The sequence below is a fragment of the Physeter macrocephalus genome, chromosome 3, assembly GCF_002837175.3.
Source record: "Physeter macrocephalus isolate SW-GA chromosome 3, ASM283717v5, whole genome shotgun sequence".
Taxonomy (NCBI): domain Eukaryota; kingdom Metazoa; phylum Chordata; class Mammalia; order Artiodactyla; family Physeteridae; genus Physeter; species Physeter macrocephalus.
Window position 1 is genome coordinate 10,033,173 of NC_041216.1, and position 21,128 is coordinate 10,054,300.

At 41.3% G+C, this 21,128-nt stretch overlaps 2 protein-coding genes across 10 annotated transcripts in view; one reads left to right on the top strand and one right to left on the bottom strand.

Moving 5' to 3' along the window:
- Positions 1-14,901, bottom strand: part of S100PBP (S100P binding protein) — a 31,789-nt gene extending 16,888 nt beyond the window's left edge. For 2 of the 8 annotated variants that reach the window (XM_028486793.2, XM_028486789.2), the window contains exons 1-5: positions 14,677-14,891; positions 8,663-8,779; positions 7,099-7,940; positions 6,400-6,485; positions 4,553-4,656 (exon numbers count right to left, since the gene is read on the bottom strand). In XM_028486793.2, coding sequence (XP_028342594.1) covers positions 4,553-4,656; positions 6,400-6,485; positions 7,099-7,938 — 1,030 coding nt within the window. In that variant the 5' untranslated portion in view covers positions 7,939-7,940; positions 8,663-8,779; positions 14,677-14,891. Of the gene's footprint in view, positions 1-1,074; positions 1,103-4,552; positions 5,468-6,399; positions 6,486-7,098; positions 7,941-8,662; positions 8,780-11,344; positions 11,479-14,676 lie in introns of those variants that run through there. The other 6 variants (XM_007125074.4, XM_007125079.4, XM_028486811.2 and 3 more) reach the window with 6 other exon arrangements.
- A 79-nt stretch (positions 14,902-14,980) lies between these two features.
- The window catches only part of YARS1 (tyrosyl-tRNA synthetase 1), a 29,593-nt gene continuing 23,445 nt past the window's right edge, over positions 14,981-21,128 (top strand). Inside the window, exons 1-3 of one of the 2 annotated variants that reach the window (XM_007125072.4) lie at positions 14,981-15,203; positions 18,102-18,248; positions 18,385-18,560. In XM_007125072.4, coding sequence (XP_007125134.2) covers positions 15,147-15,203; positions 18,102-18,248; positions 18,385-18,560 — 380 coding nt within the window. In that variant the 5' untranslated portion in view covers positions 14,981-15,146. Of the gene's footprint in view, positions 15,204-18,041; positions 18,249-18,384; positions 18,561-21,128 lie in introns of both variants that reach the window. The other variant, XM_028486744.2, reaches the window with a different exon arrangement.

Consider the following 21,128-nt stretch of genomic DNA (forward strand, 5'->3'; position numbering starts at 1 on the left):
GATGCTCAAACCAGGTGAACAATTGTTGTGGAACAGGATATTCAAATGGTACCAAGGAATCACCCCACAGATGACTTACTAATTATAAAGGGGAAAATGTACCTTAGAATGGAAAGATATGGCAGTTAACACTTTAACAAAGTGATCAAACTTAGTATCATTATTAGTAGAACAATCTGCCTCCTTATTTGATATGGGATGAACACACAATGGTACCTATGAATTATTCCAGCTTATCTTAAACGCTTAGTCTGAATCTAATCCCTCCTCTAGACCCAACTTCCAGTTTACAGGAAATACAGGGGATGGATGAACAAGTTAAACAACGCCACAAAGAAACAATCAGACACAATTCAAAAGGTGGGACAAACTACAAACCAAGTGGCCTAGACTAAGAGAGACTAAAGAGACAATAACTAAACACATGAACCTTGATTAGCTCCTGTTTGAACACTTTACAAGAAGACGTTTTTGGGAAAACAGGGGAAACTGGAATATGGACTAGATATTAGATAATTTTAAGAAATTATGATTAAATATAAATTGCCAAGAAACGTGAAAAAATGTTTAACCTCATTAATTATTAAAAACAAAATGTTATGGGCTTCCCTGGTGGCGCAGTGGTTGAGAATCCGCCTGCTGATGCAGGGGACACGGGTTCGTGCCCTGGTCCGGGAAGATCCCACATGCCGCGGAGCGGCTGGGCCCGTGAGCCATGGCCGCTGAGCCTGCGCGTCCGGAGCCTGTGCTCCGCAATGGGAGAGGCCACGGCAGTGAGAGGCCCGCGTACCACAAAAAATAAATAAATAAAAGATGAGGTCTTTTTTTAAATAATAAGACTGCCACATAATTTATCTGTTTTAAGACTAGGCTTTTAAATAATTTCTTAACAGGGAGCTTTAGTATTAGAGCTAGAGGGGCCTCTGATATTTTCCCCCTCCTCCTGGCCTCTCAGACTGCATAAAAAATGTTAAAATTTACCTGTCAAATTGGTGACAAAAATTAATCAATTTTTTTGGGCAGGACAATCTGGTAACGTGTAACGAAAGTTTTAAAAATGTTTATATACTTTACCCAGCAATTCCACTTCTAGGCATTCATCCTATAGAAATAAGAGTTGTACATAAACATTTATGAACCAGAATGTTCACTGCAGCATTACTAATGAAAATGGACATAACCTAATTATCAAGATGGAATAATAAATGATACTTCATAATCATTAAAAATCTTAATTTGACATATTTAACATGGAAAGGTCCCTAATACATTAAGTAAATGGAAGAGAGTAGTTATTTTTTGTGATCCTAGAGGGCAGAACTAGAAACTACTGTTGGAAATTATATGGAAGCACAGTTTAACTCAATGTAAGGACTAATTTTCTAACAATTAGAATTCTCTGAAAAGAATCTAAAAAAGAATGAACATATGTGTATGTATAACTGAATCACTTTGCTGTACACCTGAAACTAATACAACACTTTAAATCAACTATACTCTAAAAAAAAAAAAAAAAAAAGAATTTTCTAAGCAATGAATGGCCTGCTTCATGAGGCAACTATACTCTAATTTAAAAAAAAAAAAAAAAAAAGAATTTTCTAAGCAATGAATGGCCTGCTTCATGAGGTGATGAGTTCTGCACTATTAGACTCTAAGCAAAGGCTGAAGGGTCACTTGGCAAAGATATACAGAACAGATTTATATGTTAGGAGATTAAGGAGATCTTAATGGTCCTTTCCTACTCTAAGAATTTATAATCCCATATAAAGTTATCCATTAGCTGGGATGTCAGAAAGGAAGTGGTTGGTATTGCTTTGTAAATGCTATTAAAGACCCATGTGGCACTAAACTAAAAAGAGATTATACCTATATTACAATAATAGAGTTGAAGAATGATTTACATTATTGTATTCTGTTATAATATATACATTATTGATAAGGTAAAAGAAGATGATTGATTAACCTAATGGAGAGGATTCAAACTGAATTGATAGGAACTAATTTTGAACCTGCCCCCTATTAATTTCTCTGTGTCTAATAAGTAACCTGAAGAGTTATACTTTTCCAAGGTGAGATAGCACTAAACATCTCAAAAAGAAGGGCAGGAGATGCTCTGCTCCTTCTTTTTGCTTCTAGCTGCCCAGTAATTCATATATAAAGAGAGGAGAGAAAGAATATGCCCACACCCCCCCTGCAATATGGTTTATAAAATCTTTAAATGCTAGATGTATGACTATTAGGCAGTGGAAAGTGACACAGCATTTAGTATCACACTCGGTTCTCCTGGAAGGCAGAAGCAAGCACTGGAGGCCTATGAAGGTTTTAGAGTAACTGGTAATGTTGAAAATTCTTAGATGTAAAAAAGAAATCCCCTAAAAGATGCACTTAAAAAACCAACCAAACAAAAACCAACCTTTTATTATGGAAAATTTCAAATATACACAAAAGTAGAGAATAGTATAATAAGCCTCCCCCCTCCCCACCAATCACTCAGCTTCATTTATCAACATTTTTGTAAGGCTGTTTTCTCTAATCTTTCAGGTTGAGTTTTTTCGTTTTGTTTTGTTTTTAGATTTAAAAGCAAACACCTGACATCACACTATTTTTACCTATAAAAACTTCAGTATGAGAAGATACACTTCCTTGCTAATAATACTAAATATTTAATAAATGTTAGTTGCTATGTCTAGGTACTGTTCTATGCATTATACTACTACTTACACGTATAATTTTCACATAAACTAAGCCTCATTGTTATCTCCATTTTACAAATGAGAAAACTGAGTTTTTACTGGCTCAAGGTCACAAAGCCAGTAAGCAGTGGTGCTAGGATATGAACCCAGAAGTTAACTCTAGCCCAGACTTTGTTTTCCCAACCACTAAAGCAGGCTGACTTTTCTCTATTCTAGTTATTCTAGCCGTTCCTTATGGCATATAGATTGTTGTGATAAAGTGGAAGAGGGACTGCTGAATGAGGAAGAGACTGGAAAAGATGCAATAATATGAGCAGCTGCTCACTGCTCTTCTTGTGAAATTTTCTTTTCTAAATGCCCCAAATGAGAAAGAAAAATGTGATTGGATATCATCATTGTCAACTGCCTAGGATACAAAAGAAAGTAAGTCACCTCATAGAGGGAAAGCAATGATCAAGTCTCTTCCACAGAGGTTGAATATAGACGAACTTCTTTTAATCTGACCCTCTAATGACAGCGGGGGGGGTGGGGGGGGGATGTCTCTAGTTCCACAAGTCCTTTAGTTCAAGCAAAGTGATCTCACACGTAGAGGCCGAGCAATCAGTATGAGTAGTATCTGACTGCTTAATGAAATCTCTGGGTAAAAAATAAAAGGACCCCGGAATATAAAATTCTTCTGGCTGATGTCTCAGAGTTCTAAACCTTTCATTCACGGCGTTATAAAAAGAAAAAAAAAACTACTAAGTAATTCAAGATTTGTCAAAGAAAGGGGAGTTCTCCTTTGATCTTCGGCCAAAAATTCTTCTAAAACCCTCCCTACTGATTTACTATAGATCTAAGAGTAACTGAACTACATCATCTTCTCTGTGGAGCCTACCAAGGGCATCCTCCTTCCCCATCTTCCGCTCTGCCCAAGCACAAACAGAAGGGCTCCTTCCCTGCTCCTACTGCATTTTATACGTAATTCTACTAGAGCACTAATCAATACTGCAGTGTAATTATCTTTTCCTCTCTGGATTATCAATTCCCAGAGGTCCAAGACCCTACCTTCCTCTTTACATTTCCAATCCCTAATCTTCAGACTGAGCACCACTGAAAGTACTCAAGAAAGATGTGCTGAATGAATAGAGAAAAAAGCTAAAGATGATAGAATATGGAGTGATCTTTATGAGAAGGAATTCTTTTACCAGTATTTTCTAATCTCTACACCTTCAGTACAGTTCACAAGCTTCCCTTTAGGAATCTTCCCATCAGCCAATAGTTTAGGATGAATGAATGAAAACATGGACTATAGTCTCTTGAGGGCTGGAGAAAGAATTCAGCCATTTTGGTTTGCAATAGCTTTTAATGAACTAGGGAGAACTCAGACTGAAGGATCTGGAAGATAGTCAAAGCCTTTCAAGAGCTTTTATTCAGATGCCAAGATGCAAGATGGTATTTGAAATGCCTGCTTTTTACATTTAAATGCTGAAGGCAACAGGGAAAATAACTCCAAATAAAAAACCAATGATTACCAAGCAGTGCCTGGTCGTCCACTTCTACTAATTTTTAGACAAAAAAAATCCGAAGCAAAAAAATCCCTAGCAAAAAAGGTCTGGTTACAGCCCTCAGCCATGGGGGAGACACTTTTCATATACTGGTATGAGTCTCCTTGGACCCCTCTCTAACACTGGTTAGCCAAACCACTTTGAGGATTATCTGGTTACGCAATCCCTTGAAGTAAAATTCTTTGGATAAGAAGTTATCTTTCTCACCAATTTACAAAAATTCAAGACAATCTCTCAGTTTAAGCTATATTACACTGGAAAAAAGAAGTCTCATCACATTTTTTATATGCCATTCTTTGACTACTGTGTTACCTTGGTTAGAGTCCACTGGGTCTTCTGTATGAGCCATGACATTCCTGAGATAACTTTGCTTCTGCTTTTCTAGATCTGATGGTGAAAACGTCGGAATATTAGTCCTTGAACAAAGCAAACCAGGAGGAAAAACAATCAGTTAGAACCATGAATATAGTGCTTTGTACAGAGAAAACATATACAGCTGATGGATTAGAACAACTAACTCTCAAAACACTCTCTAAGATCCAATGACAAAAGACAGTGTTAGTCACGTAATATGAAGCTGCAACCAAGTATGGAGTTGAGAGGAAAAAGAAATAGATATAACCTGCTGTTAACAAGGCATAGGGACTTCCCTTGTGGTGCAGTGGTTAAGAATCTGCCTGCCAGTGCAGGGGACAGGGGTTTGAGCCCTGGTCTGGGAAGATCCCACATACCGCAGTGCAACTAAGACCGTGCGCCACAACTACTGAGCCCGTGTGCCACAACTACTGAAGCCCGTGTGCCTAGAGCCTGTGCTCCGCAACAAGAGAAGCCACCCCAATGAGAAGCCCGTGCACCGCAACAAAGAATAGCCCCCACTCGCTGCAACTAGAGAAATCCCACGCACAGCAACGAAGACCCAACACAGCCAAAAATAAATAATTAATTAATTAAAAAACCCAAAACAAAACAAGGCATAGCAAAGCGAAGACTGCCTACTCCATAGAGAGAAAGCATTTGTTGAGTAATTCAAGGTTAGTCAGGAAATAGCTAACTTCATAGAGCCACAGAAAAACTGAATAAGATAGGGGCTTCCCTGGTGGCGCAGTGGTTGAGAGTCCGCCTGCCGATGCAGGGGACGCGGGTTCGTGCCCTGGTCCGGGAAGATCCCACATGCCGCGGAGCGGCTGGGCCCGTGAGCCATGGCCACTGAGCTTGCGCGTCCGGAGCCTGTGCTCCGCAACGGGAGAGGCCACAACAGTGAGAGGCCCACATACCACAAAAAAAAAAAACAACAAAAACAAAACTGAATAAGATAAAGACCAAAAAGAACCAGCTGGATCTGGCAATTGAAACATTGGTGACCTTGGCAACAACAATTTCTGGCCCTCACTCATGCTGATTACACTGTACTAAGGAGTCTGTGGATGAGATAGTGAGTTTATTACTGCTCCAAGTAGCCTTAATTTCCACTGTATGCAATTTCCTTCACAAAGTTTCTTCAAGTAACCAATCAAAACAAGAAAAAAAAACCCAGAAAACTGGGATTAGGGGTGGTAGGAATAAATTTAGTCTCTGTGTAATCAAAATTTTTAAAAGAATCTCATTGTAAGGAAGCCAATCTGACTCAACCTAAAAAAACAGCTTTGCTAATTGAAAAGACCCATGTAGAGATACTGCCATCTCCTGGCAACAAGAGAACAGATTGAAAAGGTGACCCACATCTGCAAACTGTATAAAATTTTCTCCCCAAGGACAGTTATATGCAAGTTGGGAGAGATCACTAAATGATTTTCTACAGTTATATCTTAACATTTTTGTAAAAATTATTCTAACTTCCTACATCTGTGACCAGGCTTCCCCACATGCAGGAAAAGAAATCTTACATTTATACAGTGCTTTCACTAATGTCTTTTTTTCTCTTCAAAATAACCCTGTGAGGCAGCAGGGGAGGCATCATTAGCCTCATTTTATTGACAAAGAAACCAAGGTCAGAGAATATTTGACTTGTTCAAGGTCACACAGTTATTGGTAGTCCCAGAACTTCAAGTATGCTTACTTCTGGTGCAGGGCTTTTTCCCCACACTAAGGAGAAACTCAGGAGAGGAAGAGAGCAACTGAAGAGAACAAACAGAAACCAGAATACTTCACTATACCATTACCTTGTTTTGGTTTGCAGAACAGGAATGACTTTGCCTAGTCTTTTTTCATGGACCTTCAGCTTCCCAGAATCCTTGTCAAGAACATCCTGCGTTTTTTCAGAGCAGAAAGAATGAAGAAGCAAAGATGGCCCTTAGTTATAACAAAACATCATTTATGGAAATATTCTTGAACTAATGGCTACATAGGCGTACTCGTGAACTCTAGTGTGTACCAGGCACTAAGGGAGGTGCTTTAAATGATATAATGACAGTAATCTCAAGAAAAAAAAAAAAAGAAACCCTAAGCGGTATGGACTGTTACACCCATTTGACAGTTAGGGAATCAGGCTCAAAGAGGTTAGGTAAATTGTCCAAGATTTTTCAGCTCTTCAGTGGCTGACTCAGAGCTGTTTTATCTAATATATACAGGGTGGCAACCAAAGATTGACACTTAGGCTGAAACCCAAAGAAAGGAGAAATAATAATAAAATCATCATCATCTTAAGTCTATTCAGTATATGGTTAATTTAGTATTAAAGTATCATTTACTCCAATTTATAGATAAGAAATTGTGAGGAAACAGAGAAGCTAAATAATTTGCCCAGGGTCACAGTGCTAGTCAGGATTCAAACCCCAATTTATTTGAATACAAAGCTCTGCTATACAGCTTCTGAATGAAAATAATTTCATTCCTCTCTTCACCTTGAAAAATATACTTACTTTGTTTGATGAACTGGTAACAACCGGAAACCTCATTTCAAAACTTGATTTATGTGATCCATTTCTCCAGGCTGACCCCGTATTAGGAGTCTCTGAATGGTCCAAGATCTGAGAGAATACAGGTGTAGGTCTCTTACTGTCAGACATATTTTTATCAGAGACAGTTTGTTGAAAGTTACTGTTTGAAGAAGGGAGTGGGGGCCCATCATAGGCAGAGTTACTGAGACTGATCCCTTCAGATTCTGTGCAAATTGTGCTCTCATTTAGGCTAAGACCATCTTCTCTCATCTCTTCTCCAAGGGAGGAGGGTTTTTCAGTAACTTTGGATGTATCAGTCTTGTCCTTATCAAGTACAACATCACAAACTGTTGGATCAAATGGTGCAACTGTAACTTTTATAAGATTCTTTTCTAGTGCAAAGCGTCTGTTCAATGGTTTAGTAGGAGTTGGTCCATGACCAACTGATGCATTTAGTTGAGGTAGTTTGAAGAGGCTAGGGGTCTCAGCTTCTGGTCCCAAGCTGTACAATGAATTTTTCTCTTGGGGAGTATCAAGTGGAATTTGACTCCCTTTCCCTCCCTTCTCAACATTCCTGCTGTCATCGTTAGGCAAGCCTCCTCCCCAAGAAAAGTGCTCATTTGATAGGTCATCATCCTTCAAGAGTTCCTGAATCTCTTCCTCCGTGAAACTGAAATGGCCATCATCTTCCCCATCAGATAGCTCCAGCAAGGAGTCATCCAATCCGTCCTCATCCAAGGAGTCCCAAGAAAATGGGGCATTGTCTTTAGGCAAGAGAGAGGTACCAGAAGACTGTTCAGAGGGCACTAGTGAGCACGGCATATCTGGAGAAATAAAAGGCAGTTTCGCTGAGGAACAGGAAATACTCTTATATCAATTCCAATCTGCTCTAGACAGTGGTGGTGTCTTAGTATTTCAAATTCTTTGCACTACGACTTGTAACATGAGAAAGTTTTAAGATATTTAAGATTACCAGAATCATGGAAATATATATCAGAACAATGAGATACTTTTTTCCTATCAAAGTGGCAAAAATTAAGATGACACAGTAATCTAGTTTGGTGAGAATGTGAGAAACAAGGATCCTCACACACTATCAGTGAGAGTATAAGTCAGTACAATATTTTGTGGAGAGTAATTTGGCAACAGCATTTGACCCAGCAATTTCACTTCTGGAAATTTATCTTGCAGAAGTACCTGTACAAAGGCACATAGATACATTTACAAAGATGTTCAAAGCAGCATTATTCAAAACATCCAAATATTGGAAACAACCTAAATGTCCATCACCAGAACTGTTCAGTAAAATCATGGTACATTCATGTTATAGACTACTTTACAATTATTTAAAAACACAATGAAGTGGATCTGGATATACTATCATGGAATAATATCTATAACATACAAACACAATAAATATGTATGTTAAATGTTTGGATTTTCACAGTTTACACTTTTTAGAAAGCAAACATGTATTACTTCTGAAAATGAAAAACAAAAAAAAAAACTTTAAGCATACAATAAGATAAAGAATTGTCTTTCATACTGTGTGGAGCTGCTGGTGTGATCTCTGCCTTTGCCACGAGACCAAATGGAAAAAGGGTTCAGCTCCTGCTAGCTGTTCGTTTCAGGAGACTTGTCAAAATGATTGACTCCCACCTTCCTGCAGGCACAAAGAAAATTAGAGGATCTTCTCATCACTTTCAACTCTGCTAATTACAAAGTCAACTGCGTTATGCTTTAAGGTGCTCCATCTATTAATTTTGATCTTGATCTTTTTTAAATACCACAAAGTTGGATTTCGAGTCAAGAACATCAAAGAAAAATCTTTAGAGGAAAAATTATGCAACTAAGGAACTAATTTTCCTCCTCCCAACAATTTATACTTTCTTAAGAATATCATTTGCTCTAGTAGGATGAGTACTGTCTTGACAGTCCAAAGACCTGGGCTGTTGTCCTGGTTCTGTCAATAACCAGCTGTGATAATTTGGGCAAGCCACTTAACCAGGGACTTGTTTCCTCATTTACAAAATAGAGAAGGGAAGGAGAACAAGGATTAGGTGATGTCTAAGATTCCCCCAAGATCTAAAAGTTATTATTATAACCATACATATAAAAGTTATAATTATGACCATACATAATACATACAATATATGTATTATGACTATACATATATACATATATAATTATGACCATACATTTTCAATACATATATAAACGCAAAGAACAGGTCTGGAAAAATACAACACAAAATTGATGACTGTCATAACCTGTGGGGGAATCCTGAGAGGACAAGGGGAGACTTTAGTATTTTACTTTTTTACTTGAATATTTATATATTACTTGTATAATTAAAACCTAATTCTTAAATAGCTCATGACAGACCTAATCTCTAATTATTTTCTAGATGGCAAAGGTGATAGAAAGCTGATATTCACATATCACATGTCAACAGCTAAGAAGCTATAAGAAACAATCACCGAACTCAATAATTTGGAAAATTCTTGTAGCCTTTTAACTGTGAATTCTCCCCCACCCCACTTCCCTCCCTGAATTTTAGTTTTGGTTCATGCATTCTTTCAGGAAACATTTTCTGAGCTACTATCCTCACACAGCACTGAGCTAGATAATTTGTCTCTATAAGATTTCTAAGAAATTAAAATATGGTTTCCACCCTCAAGGAATGTATAATCTTCCTACAGAGACAACACTGAAAGTTACGTACCAATATGAGAAAATACAAAATGCTATGGACAATAAAGTACTAGAGAAAGAGGGAATTCCCTGGTGGTCTGGTGTTTAGGACTCCATACTCTCACTGCCGAAGGCCCAGGTTCAATCCCTGGTCGGGAAACTAAGATACAACAAGCTGCGCAGCGCAGCGGGGCGGTGGGGGGGAAGTACTAGAGAAAGAGTTAGAAGGAAATGGGAAGGATTACAGAATTTTAGAATTAGAAGGGACCTATGTAATGTATAGCATGGTGACTATAGTTAACAATACTGTATTTTTTATTTTAAAGTTGCTAAGAGAGATCTTAAAAGTTCTCAGCATTAGAAAAAAAATTCCTAACTGTGTGAGGTAATGTATGTTAACTAAACTTATTCTGGCAACCATCTTGCATTATGTACATATATCAAATCACGTTGTATAACTTAAACTAATACAATGTTATATGGCAATTATATCTCAACAAAACTGGGGGGAAACAAGTTAAAAAAAAAAGGCTTGTCCATCTTAGAGATGAAATGGGACAAAAAGGGAAGATATATTAAGCACCTGTTATAAACTACGCACTGTGAGGCACATCTTACAACTCTAACCCCTCAATATAACTCTGTAACACAGATCTTATCAAAGAAACTAAGCTGTTATATTTAAACTTAAGAGTTGCCATGGCTTTTTATCTTATTTTACCAATATTTCAGCAATTGGAAGACAGTTCTAGGCACTGAAGCAGGTGTCCCTATGAAAAGTAATTTCTCTGCCCAGTGACTGGGTTATATTATAGAGTGAAGTTATTTCTTTAGGTAGCAGTAAGAAAAAAGTTTACTTCTGGAAAAATTTTTCTTTTACTTAACGAAGTTTGTGGGTGTCAAGCACAAGTATCACAGGCACAGGGGTTAAGCAGCCACATTTCCGAAAGAGAAGCTCTTTCTGAGCCACCACCCCCACTCTCCAACTCCTTCCAAAAGGTCTAGTCCTGGGAGTTCCCAGGCAGTCCAGTGGTTAGGATTCCGCACTTCCACTGCAGCGGAACGGGATCCCAAATGCTGCATGGTACCGCCAAAAAGAAAAACGAAACAAACAAACAAGAGGTCTAGTCCAAGCACTTGCTTAACCAAATAAAGAGTTCAATACATTTTCACTTTTGGGAAACTAAAGTTCAGAGGCATTTAGTATACCAAGTATACAGAGCTAATATGCTAGAACAAGGGTCCAAACCCAAGTCTAATTCCAAAGACAATTTTTTTTCTTGTTTTTTTCTATCACCCTTGTGATAGACTTGCCCTGGATCAGTAAGCAAATGGCAGAGCCTTCTACATTCAGTACACTCTCTAATATACTACAAAGGATGCAGACATCAAAGAGGGCTTTTGGTCCCTTGGCAAAAATAATTTAAGCCACCTTATTTTGCACAGGCTTCCCTTGATTTCCCAAGTGGAATGGAATAACATGAGAAATAACCGTGAATGTGGCCAAATCTCACTGGAAGAAAAATATCATTACTTGCAAACTTTACTGTGCACACAAAGGACGACTATTCTTCATAACCACTGAAAGCATCAATTCCTATGCCAAATGACATCCACAGGCACAGAGCTGGCTCTTCTGAGCTTCTCTCATAGAATGTTCCAATAGGTCTAGGAGCAAAAGCATGCAGAACAATACCATATACATATAACATTTAACTTGCACAAATCATTCTCTTCACAATTTTATTTCCTCATTTTTAAAAATACTTTTTATTATAATTTAAAACATATACAAAAACAGCGTAATAGTATAATGAATTCCCACATACCCATCACACAGTTCCAACAACTATCGACCCATAGCTAACTTTGCCCCATCCACTTCCCCCTTTACCAGATTATTTTGAAGCAAGTCCCAAGAATCACATCATTTCATCTATAAATAACAAGAATTCCTTATTATAAAATATCCAGTTCATATTTCCAGCTATTTTATAAATGTATTTTTTAAGATAAAAAAAAAATCAGTATCCAAATAAGGGCTATATATTGCAATCAGCTGATAGGTCTTGTGAGTTTTTTAATCTACAGATTCCCATCTTTTTTTCCTTACAATTTATTTGTTAAAGAAACAATAACATAAATTGTGTATGGATACATATATATATCATTAAATAGGAATAAGGAACACCAAGTTCAGGATAGTGACTACTTCTGGTGGTGGGGAGGGAAGAGGAATGGCAAAGGGGTGTGAGTAGCTTCAATTCTATCTGTAATGTTTTATTTCTTTAAAAAACATTAATAAGAAAAGACCTAAAACAATAAAGCTGGGTGGTGGGTATAACAGTTATTCGTTATTGTTACATGGTATAATTTTTATATGCTTGAAATATTTAATAATAAAAACATTTTAAAATTAAGTCAGTGGGGAAAGATACAATGATTACATTCTGAAGTTTCAAATGTCCTCCCTTGTAAAATAGGGACCATCACAGTACCTACCTTATAAGGCTGTTGCAAGAATTAATGAGATCATGAACATTAAAGTACTTAGCATACTACAGGCACAATGTAAAAGCTAAATAAGTAGTGGCTGGTTATTATTTTACCCCACCATCATCTCCCTGACCCCTGAAGAGTCAGTCAGTCTTAAGAGAAGCACAGTAATGGTAGGAAAACATTGTTAAACTGATAGGAAACTTCCCCTGGTCCTTACTTGTTAAGAAATTATTCAGTATGCTCTAGTCCCTTCTAACTTAAACCAGCATCTTGTCAACCACATTGTCACAATAAATTGGTTAAAGATGAGGCTGTATGGACATTTGAAATATCAGGCAAATTCTGCAAATTAACGGTCACTGAAGTGAGACACTGGACTAAAATTCAGAGACCTCTGTATTTCACTTGAAGTCTCTGAACCTCAGTACAGATGAGAACACCATTCTGAAAAATGGGGGATAATTAGTCACTGTTAATTTCAAACACAGATTATCATGAGGATCAAATGAGGGGATGTTTATGAAAGCATTCTAAACCTAAAAGCCTTATACTAATGAAAGCTGATATTTAATAAATCTGCAAGGGAGGAAAAAAAATCTCGGATAAAACTGAAGTTCTAAAGTGAAGTTCCACAAGACAGCCTTAGTACTTCCCTGTCTGCCATTCCACCATCACCTGCCTTTCTTGGCACTTGCTTTGTAGTGATATGAAATATGAGGATCTCCTTATTTTTAAAGGAAAAATATTTTCCCCATCTCCCAAGTCTATCTCTTAATTCTCTGCTCCCCATCCCTTCTGTGACCCTATTCTGTCCTTCCATGTCTCTCTCACCTGTCCACCCCCCCTCTTCACACTTCAGTTTACCACCCCCTCCCTCTGTTCTCTAACCTCCCGGTTGCAACTTTAGAAATTGGCTCCCTTTCTATTTTTATCGTACCTAAGAAAACCTACTGCCTTAAAGCACAAAGCCTTATTTTATTCAGGCCACGATAACTGCAACACCAGACACAACCCCACATTCCTCTTTCAAGGCTCTAAAGCCAAGACCATTACCAAGCTGGATCTGACAGGTATGGCCAAGGGAAAGGATTATTTCCAAGAGACCGGACTTCCCCAATGACCTTTGATTTCCAACCTTTCCTACATGCAATACATGTGAGACATACAGCACTAAAGGCACTCAGTAGGCTTTATCACTCCATAAAACGGCCATAAAGTTTAATGAAAATCAAACTGAACTGAAATTATCGGTGAGAATTCTGCAACGCCCTTTGCCGTAAACACTGCAGGACAGAAAAACGACCCAGGGCTGGAAATCTCTGCTTGAGGTAACGTTTCGCTTAGATAAGGGTGCCAGGACTTTCCGCCCACATGGGCATAGGGACAAAATACTTCCCAGCTGCAGCAACAGGTTTCTTTTTAAAAAGAAAATGTCTTTGAAATGATTTAGACAGGTTTGCTAAAGCTTGAAGCCTCTAACAAATCCACAGGAAACTGGAGGTCAGGTTGGGGCAGCAGGTAGGCAACTCAAGCACTTCCTCTCTGGGGCCCACCCTGCAGTGACAACTGCCCGCCCTCCAGCCCAGAAAGGAACCGGTGCCGCCTCCAGTCCTCGAGCGCTAGGAGTAAGGGGAATCGCAGTTCACCCTTCGTAGGATACGGCTTGGCCGCCCCCAGCTCTCCCTCAGAAGCGCTACAGCCGCGACACGGCATCGCCCTCGGGGCAGGGCCTTCGCACTTCCCTCCTCCGGCTCCCCTCCTCCCCAAAGACCAAGAGTTCCCGCCTCCCGCGAAAGGCGGGAGAAGCGCGGGGCTTGCTGCCCACCCCTCCCCCAGCAGGAGCGAAAGCGGTACACCCTCACCCTGCGGATGGCTGCCCACCCCACACCTCAGCTGGACCCGGGCCTCCGCTCCCCGGTGGGGCGGCTCAGCCTCTCCACCCCCCAGCACCCCGCTCGCAAGGCGCGGCCGGAAAGACCGCGATCTTCTGCCTACCGACACCCTCCCGGCCCCGTGGGGTAGAGGGCAGAGGCACTCCCTCCACCTCCACCTCCAGCCCCCCCCACCCCCACTGGGTAGGGAGAACGGACCTCACTCCCCCTCTCGGGTAACCAGACGGCCTCCCTTTGCCTCGGCAGGGTGAGGGGCATCTATCGCCCGCCGACGTGGAGGTGGGGGGCAGAGCCACTCCCCCCGCCCCCGCCGCCATCACCTCAGAAACGAGAACGAGCCCTTCTCCCGCCAGGGTGAGGGCCTCTCAACCCCTCAACGGGGCGGACGGCTTGCGCGGCCCTCTGGAGAAGCAACAGGCGCCCCCACCCCCTCCCAGCCGAGGAACGCCGACCCCCTCGTCCCTCAACTGTTCACCTCAAGAAGCCGGGCCCAAGCCTAGGTAAACGACTGCACCTCACTCCGCCCCCTGCGCCATTTTATCGCCCCCTCCCCGACCTCCCCCACCCCGAGGCTGCCGGGCCAGCGCCAGGGGGAGGACAAACAGGCAGTGATTGGCAGGAAACCGCCCCGCCTCTCAGAAGGTTGCGCCCCGCGCAGGCGCCGCAACCCCGCCCTCCGCACCGCTTACCCCACCTACTGGCTCCACCCCTTTTCGTCTCATCGACCCGCTCGACTTTTCTCTGCTACTGACTCTTTCCTGGCTGCTGGTAGGAGGACAAGGGTCCAGGCCGAGCAAGCCGAGCGACGAGTTCAGCTGATGCAACCTAACTGGACGTGCGTGACAGTTCCCGGCACTCGGCGGCGGCGGCGGCGGCGGCGGCGGCGGTGACTGAGAAAGGGGCACGAGTGCTGGGCTGAGCGCGGGAGACGGAGGCGACAGAGCCATGGGGGACGCTCTGAGCCCTGAAGAGAAGCTGCACCTTATCACCCGGAATCTGCAGGTTGGGCCTCGGGGTTGGAAGTGCGCCGTTGGGGACTGGGGGCCGGAGGTCCAGTGATCCTGAGCCCCGCTACGGGGTCATAAGTGTGTGAGGCCGGGGACTCCGCGCCGAGGCCGCTCTGAGAGAGATTGCAGTCCTCACTGCCCGTCGGTCAGTCCCACAGAAATCACAGGCTCACCTCCTGTGTGCAGTTACTTGTGTTGAGCCAGGCTTCGAATCCAGGGCTCCCACCCCACCCACCCTATTATGTGTCAGGCGCGGTGCTAGGCGCTGGGGGATACGTCAGGACCCTGCCCTCCCAGAGCATGTCCGGAGGAAATCAGACGTTTAAAATGACCCATAATCCAAACATTTAATTACAGTCGAAACAAGTACTGGAAGGTACTTTACGCGGAGATCTTTCTTGAAAGGAAGTTACGGGGGAGGGCCGGGGGGAGTGTCAGGGAAAGCTGAGCAAGTGACCTCTAAACTGCGCCCTGAAGGATGCGGATCACTTCTTCACTCCACATGTGTTCCTGCTGGTTTCAGGCACTGCAGGAGTAGAAGTTAACCAGAATAATAGGGGCTAAAAACGTGTCAGGTAGAAGGAACCCAGGTCAAGATCCAGAGGAGAGAAAGAACCCTGTGGTTCAGAGAGAAGGCTAACTTGGCTGGAGTAGAGGAAGCAAAATGCAGATCAAGCACTTAGGAAATATTTATATTACTCATTCCCTTGACTCTTTCAGGCCTCTACTGTCACGCTGTCTGGAAGGCCTTTCTTGGCCACTTTATTTAAATAACAAACCCCTGCCACCAGAACTGCCACATCCCTTGCTCTGCCTTTTTTTGTTGTTGTTTTTCCATAGAACTTACCACCATCTGACATCCTATACATTTTACTTGTTTGTTTAGGAGGCATAGGCAGAGACCAGGTCATGAAGGCCTTGTAAGCTATGTTTAACATTGGGGTTTTAGAAAGGGCAGTGGTTACATTGGTTGGGCCACAGCTTGTTTTTCTCTTTTTATGAGATACAATTAACATATCATAAAATCCACCCTTTTAAAGTGTGCAATTCAGTGGGTTTTGATGTAGTAACAAGGTTGTTCAATTATCACCATTATTTAATTCCAGAACGTTTTCATCATCAAAAATAACCTGTACCCATTAGCAATCACTGCCCATTCCTCCCATCTCCCCAGCCCTAGGGAAACATGAATCTGCTTTCTGTCTCTAATTTGCCTGTTCTAAACATTTCATATAAATGGAATCATAATATGTGGCCTTTTGTGTCTGGCTTATTTCACTTAGCATAATGTTTTCAAGTTTCATCCATGTTGTTGCACTTATCAGAACTCTGTTCCTTATGATGGCTGAATAATATTCCATTATATGAATATACTACATTTTGTTTCTGCATTTGTCAGTTGATGGACATTTGGGATATTTTCACTCATAATTTGATCTTAACCAGAGATTCTTGCATGCTTCCCCTTAGCCAGATCCTTTGTTTCCTAACCTCTCTCCATAAAATAAAGAGAGGTTGGGAAGAAATGACACAGAAAGCTAGTGGCATTGACTTACTCGGGTTTTAAAGGGTAAGTGATATGACTTTTCCTTGAGTAGTGAAAACTCTCCAAGTATCCAAATAGTCAGGGGCTCAGAGGATCAGCCTCCAGCTGGATTGGAACACAAGATTTTAACAAATCCTACTAATAGGTGATTCAAACCAGCAAAACAATTTTTGTCTTTCATGGCTTCCAGCAGCCCCCCACAAACCGTCACCTGAAGAAACACTAAAATCTCTTAGCAGCATACTAGCCTATTAGGATTTTTCCAGTATTGTCTTAGGGCAAAAGGAAATTATTATTAAAGTATTTAGATAGGTGAATGAGTTAATCAAATTTTGGTTTTTAAAGACCTCTCTGGCTTCCTTTTGGGACATGGATTGGAGAGAACAAGAGTAGATATGGGAGACCTGTTAAGAGGCTATTACGGTTATCTTGTTGTGATCTCTAATGATGGCCAAGACTAGGTTGGTGGTGTAGAGGCGGAAAGAAGTAGGAGGACTTAAGAGCTGTTTCAGAGTAACTTATGCAACTCAGTGAATGATAGTACCATTTATTGCACTGGGGTGAAACTAAGTGAAAAAGATGGTTGGGGAGTGAGGTAAGAAGGTGAAAGCATGAGTTTAATTTTGAACATGTGTTTGAATTAACTGGGTTGATAACAAGTACATGTATATAGGTGTGAGCAGGAGATTTGGTAGTTACTAGCTCATAAGTAGTAATTGAAGCAACTGAAGAGGAGCAGTTAGGGAGAATGTAGAGTAAGAAGAGAAGAGATAGGGCCCCAAGGATTGCTATTGTTTAAATGATTAGGAAGAACAGCTGCAAAGAAATCTGAGTCCCAGCAGCCAGAAAAGTAGGAGGAAAACTAAGACAGTAAAATAGAGAAAACCAAAAGAGGAGATTGTTTCGGGGGGAGTGAGGACTAAAAAGTATTCACTGAATTTAGCAACACGGAGGCCATCTGTGATCTTAGCAAGAGCATTTTCAGTGGTGTGATGCTGTATGGAATTCAGACTAGAAGGGGAGATAAGGAATGGAGAGCAGAAGAAGAGACACCTTTAAGAAATTGGCTGTGAAAGGAAGGAGCATGAGCTAAAAGTAGACGGAGGGGAAGATACGGTTAGAGACGTGCTCCATTCCCCTGAAGTCAGTGTCTCTGCACTGGAATGGTACTGGCAGCAGCACTGGCTTCATTTGGCTCTCACTCAGCCCTGAGAGCCTGGCTAGACCTCCCTGCTGGCTCTGAGCCTGGACCCTCATTGAAACATACCTTTGTTTTCCTTGTCACAGGGTAAAGGATGAGCAAGGTGGGGCACTGGCATTAAACCAGCTCTTCTGCTTCCACAACAGGAGGTTCTCGGGGAAGAGAAGGTGAAGGAGATACTGAAGGAGCGGGAACTTAAAGTTTACTGGGGGACAGCAACCACAGGCAAGCCACACGTGGCTTACTTTGTGCCTATGTCTAAGATCGCGGACTTCCTGAAAGCAGGATGTGAGGTAAGAACTAATGTTATAAAGCAAGCAGTTGCCCTTGGGCAACGGTCAAAAGAGAGACTTAACAAGACTTACCTCACTTGTTTGGAGGTACTTGGACGAATTCACATTTTGATAGTCCCTTATCTCTTACGCCCAGGTAACGATTCTGTTTGCGGATCTTCACGCGTACCTGGATAACATGAAGGCCCCGTGGGAACTTCTAGAACTCCGAACCAGCTATTATGAGAACGTGATCAAGGCAATGCTGGAGAGCATTGGGGTACCCTTGGAGAAACTCAAGTTCATCAAAGGCACTGATTACCAGCTCAGCAAGTAAGTGCTCAGTCATCCACCCTCCTTGTGGCTCTGGTGCTCCTAGCTAGTTACAGGCCTGGGGAGTCAAGAATTAGAAGCTGTTGGGCTCTACCTGTTAAGAACCATTAAAAATTGTATACACTTTGTCCTTTTAATTCATCCATCAAAAATCTACTGACTAGTAAATGCCTAGGTACCATACTGTTTGCTGGAAATATAAGTGTAACCACAACAAAGTCCTTGGCCTTGCAGACCTCATAGCATATGGGAGAGTGGTGAAAAACTCAGCCTCACTTTCTCCTTCCAGCCTCAGCAAATAATGATAAAAGAAATGTGAAAGAAAAATTCATATTTGTAACATTAACACACATATAATTTTATGCCCTAATTTTTTAATCTACAGTTTCCTAAGTAACTGCCGCCCACTCCCCCATCCCCTGCCCGCTGCCTCATAGTTTCCACATTCTTTTATTTTTTTAACCTTTCAAATAAGCCATGTGTCACTCTGATGGTCACTTTTGCTTTTCAACCCTTAGAACAACTTTTTAAGGTAAGCATTGTTCTATCCTATTTCACAGATAAGGAAATAGATTCAGATTTAACTTTCCCAAGTTCATGCAGCTAATAAGTAAAAGGACCATGATGTGAACCCAGATCTTGCTTACAAGTTGATTTCTCTTTTTACTTCATCTAACTTAATTTTCTTTACATTCCCCACTGTTGGACATTTAGAGTTTTAAGTAAAGCATATACCTTAGAGATATTGCAGGTTTGGTTCTAAACCACCTCAATAAAGTACATATCACAATAAAGGGGGTCACATGAATATTTTGATTTCCCAGTCATATAAAAGTTATGTTTACACTATACTGTAGTCTGTTAAGTGTGCAGTAGCATCATGTCTAAAAAAAAAATGTGTGTGCCTTAATTTAAAAATACTTTGTCATGGGCTTCGCTTTTGGTATAGTGGTTGGGAATCCACCTGCCAATGCAGGGGACATGGGTTTGAGCCCTGGTCTGGGAAGATCCCACCTGCCGTGGAGCAACTAAGCCCATGTGCCACAACTGCTGAGCCTGTGCTCTAGAGCCCGCGAGCCACAACTACTGAGCCCGCACACGAAGAGCCTGTGCTCCGCAACAAGAGAAGCCACTGCAATGAGAAGCCCATGCACCGCAATGAAGAGTGGCCCCCGCTTGCCGCAATTAGAGAAAAGCCCGCATGCAGCAACAAAGACCTAACCCAGCCAAAAATAAAATAAATTTTAAAAATAAATTAATTAAAAAATAAAAACACTTTGTTGTTAAAAAAATGCTGACCATCATCTGAGCATTCAGCAAGTCATAATCTTTTTGCTGGTGGAGGGTCTTGCCTTGGTGTTGATGACTGCTGACTAATCAGGGTGATGGTTATTGAAGGTTGGGGTGGCCGTGGCAATTTCTTAAAATAAGACAACAGTGCAGTTTGTCACATCGATTGACTCTTTCACAAACAATTTCTCTATAACTTGCAATACATTTTCATAGCATTTTACCCTCAGTAGAACTTCTTTGAAAATTGGAGTCAGTCCTCTCAAACCCTGCCACTGCTTTATCAACGAAGTTTATGTAATCTTCTAAGTCTTTTGTTGTCATTTCAACAGTCTTCATAGTATCTTTTTTAAAAATTTTATTTTATTTATTTTTTTATACAGCAGGTTCTTACTAGTTATCCATTTCATACATATTAGTGTATACATGTCAATCCCAATCTCCCAATGCATCCCACCACCACCACCACCCACCACTTTCCCCCCTTGGTGTCCATATGTTTGTTCTCTACACTTCATAGCAACTTCACCAGGAGTAGTCTCCATTATCAGGAAACCACTTTCTCCTCTCATCCATAAGAAGCAACTCCTCATCTGTTTAAGTTTTATCATGAAATTGCAGCAATTCAGGCTCCACTTGTAGTTCTAGTTCTCTTGCTGTTTCCACCACATCTGCAGTTACTTCCTGCACTGAAGTTTTGAACCCCTCAATTTCATCTCTGAAGGTTGGAATCAGCTTCTTCCAAATCCTGTTCGTGTTGATATTTTGACTCCTTCCCATGAATCACAAATGTTTTTAATGACATCTAGAATGGTGAATCCTTTCCAGAAGGTTTTCAATTTACTTTTCCCAGGTCCATCAGAGAAATAACTGTCTATGGCAGCTATAGCCTTACGAAATATATTTCTAAAATAATGACACTTGAAAATCGAAATTACTCTTTGATCCACAGGCTGCAGGATGGATGTTGTGTTAACAGGCATGAAAACAACATTAATCTCATTGTGCATCTCTATCAGAGCTCTTGGGTGACCAGATGCATTGTCAGTGAGCAGTAGTTTTGAAAAGAAACTTTTTCTGAGTAGTAGGTCTCAACAGTGGGCTTAAAATATTCAGTAAACCATGTTATAAACAAATGTGCTGGGCTTCCCTGGTGGCGCAGCAGTTGAGAGTCCGCCTGCCGATGCAGGGAACACGGGTTCGTGCCCCGGTCCGGGAAGATCCCACATGCCGCGGAGCGGCTGGGCCCGTGAGCCATGGCCGCTGAGCCTGCGCGTC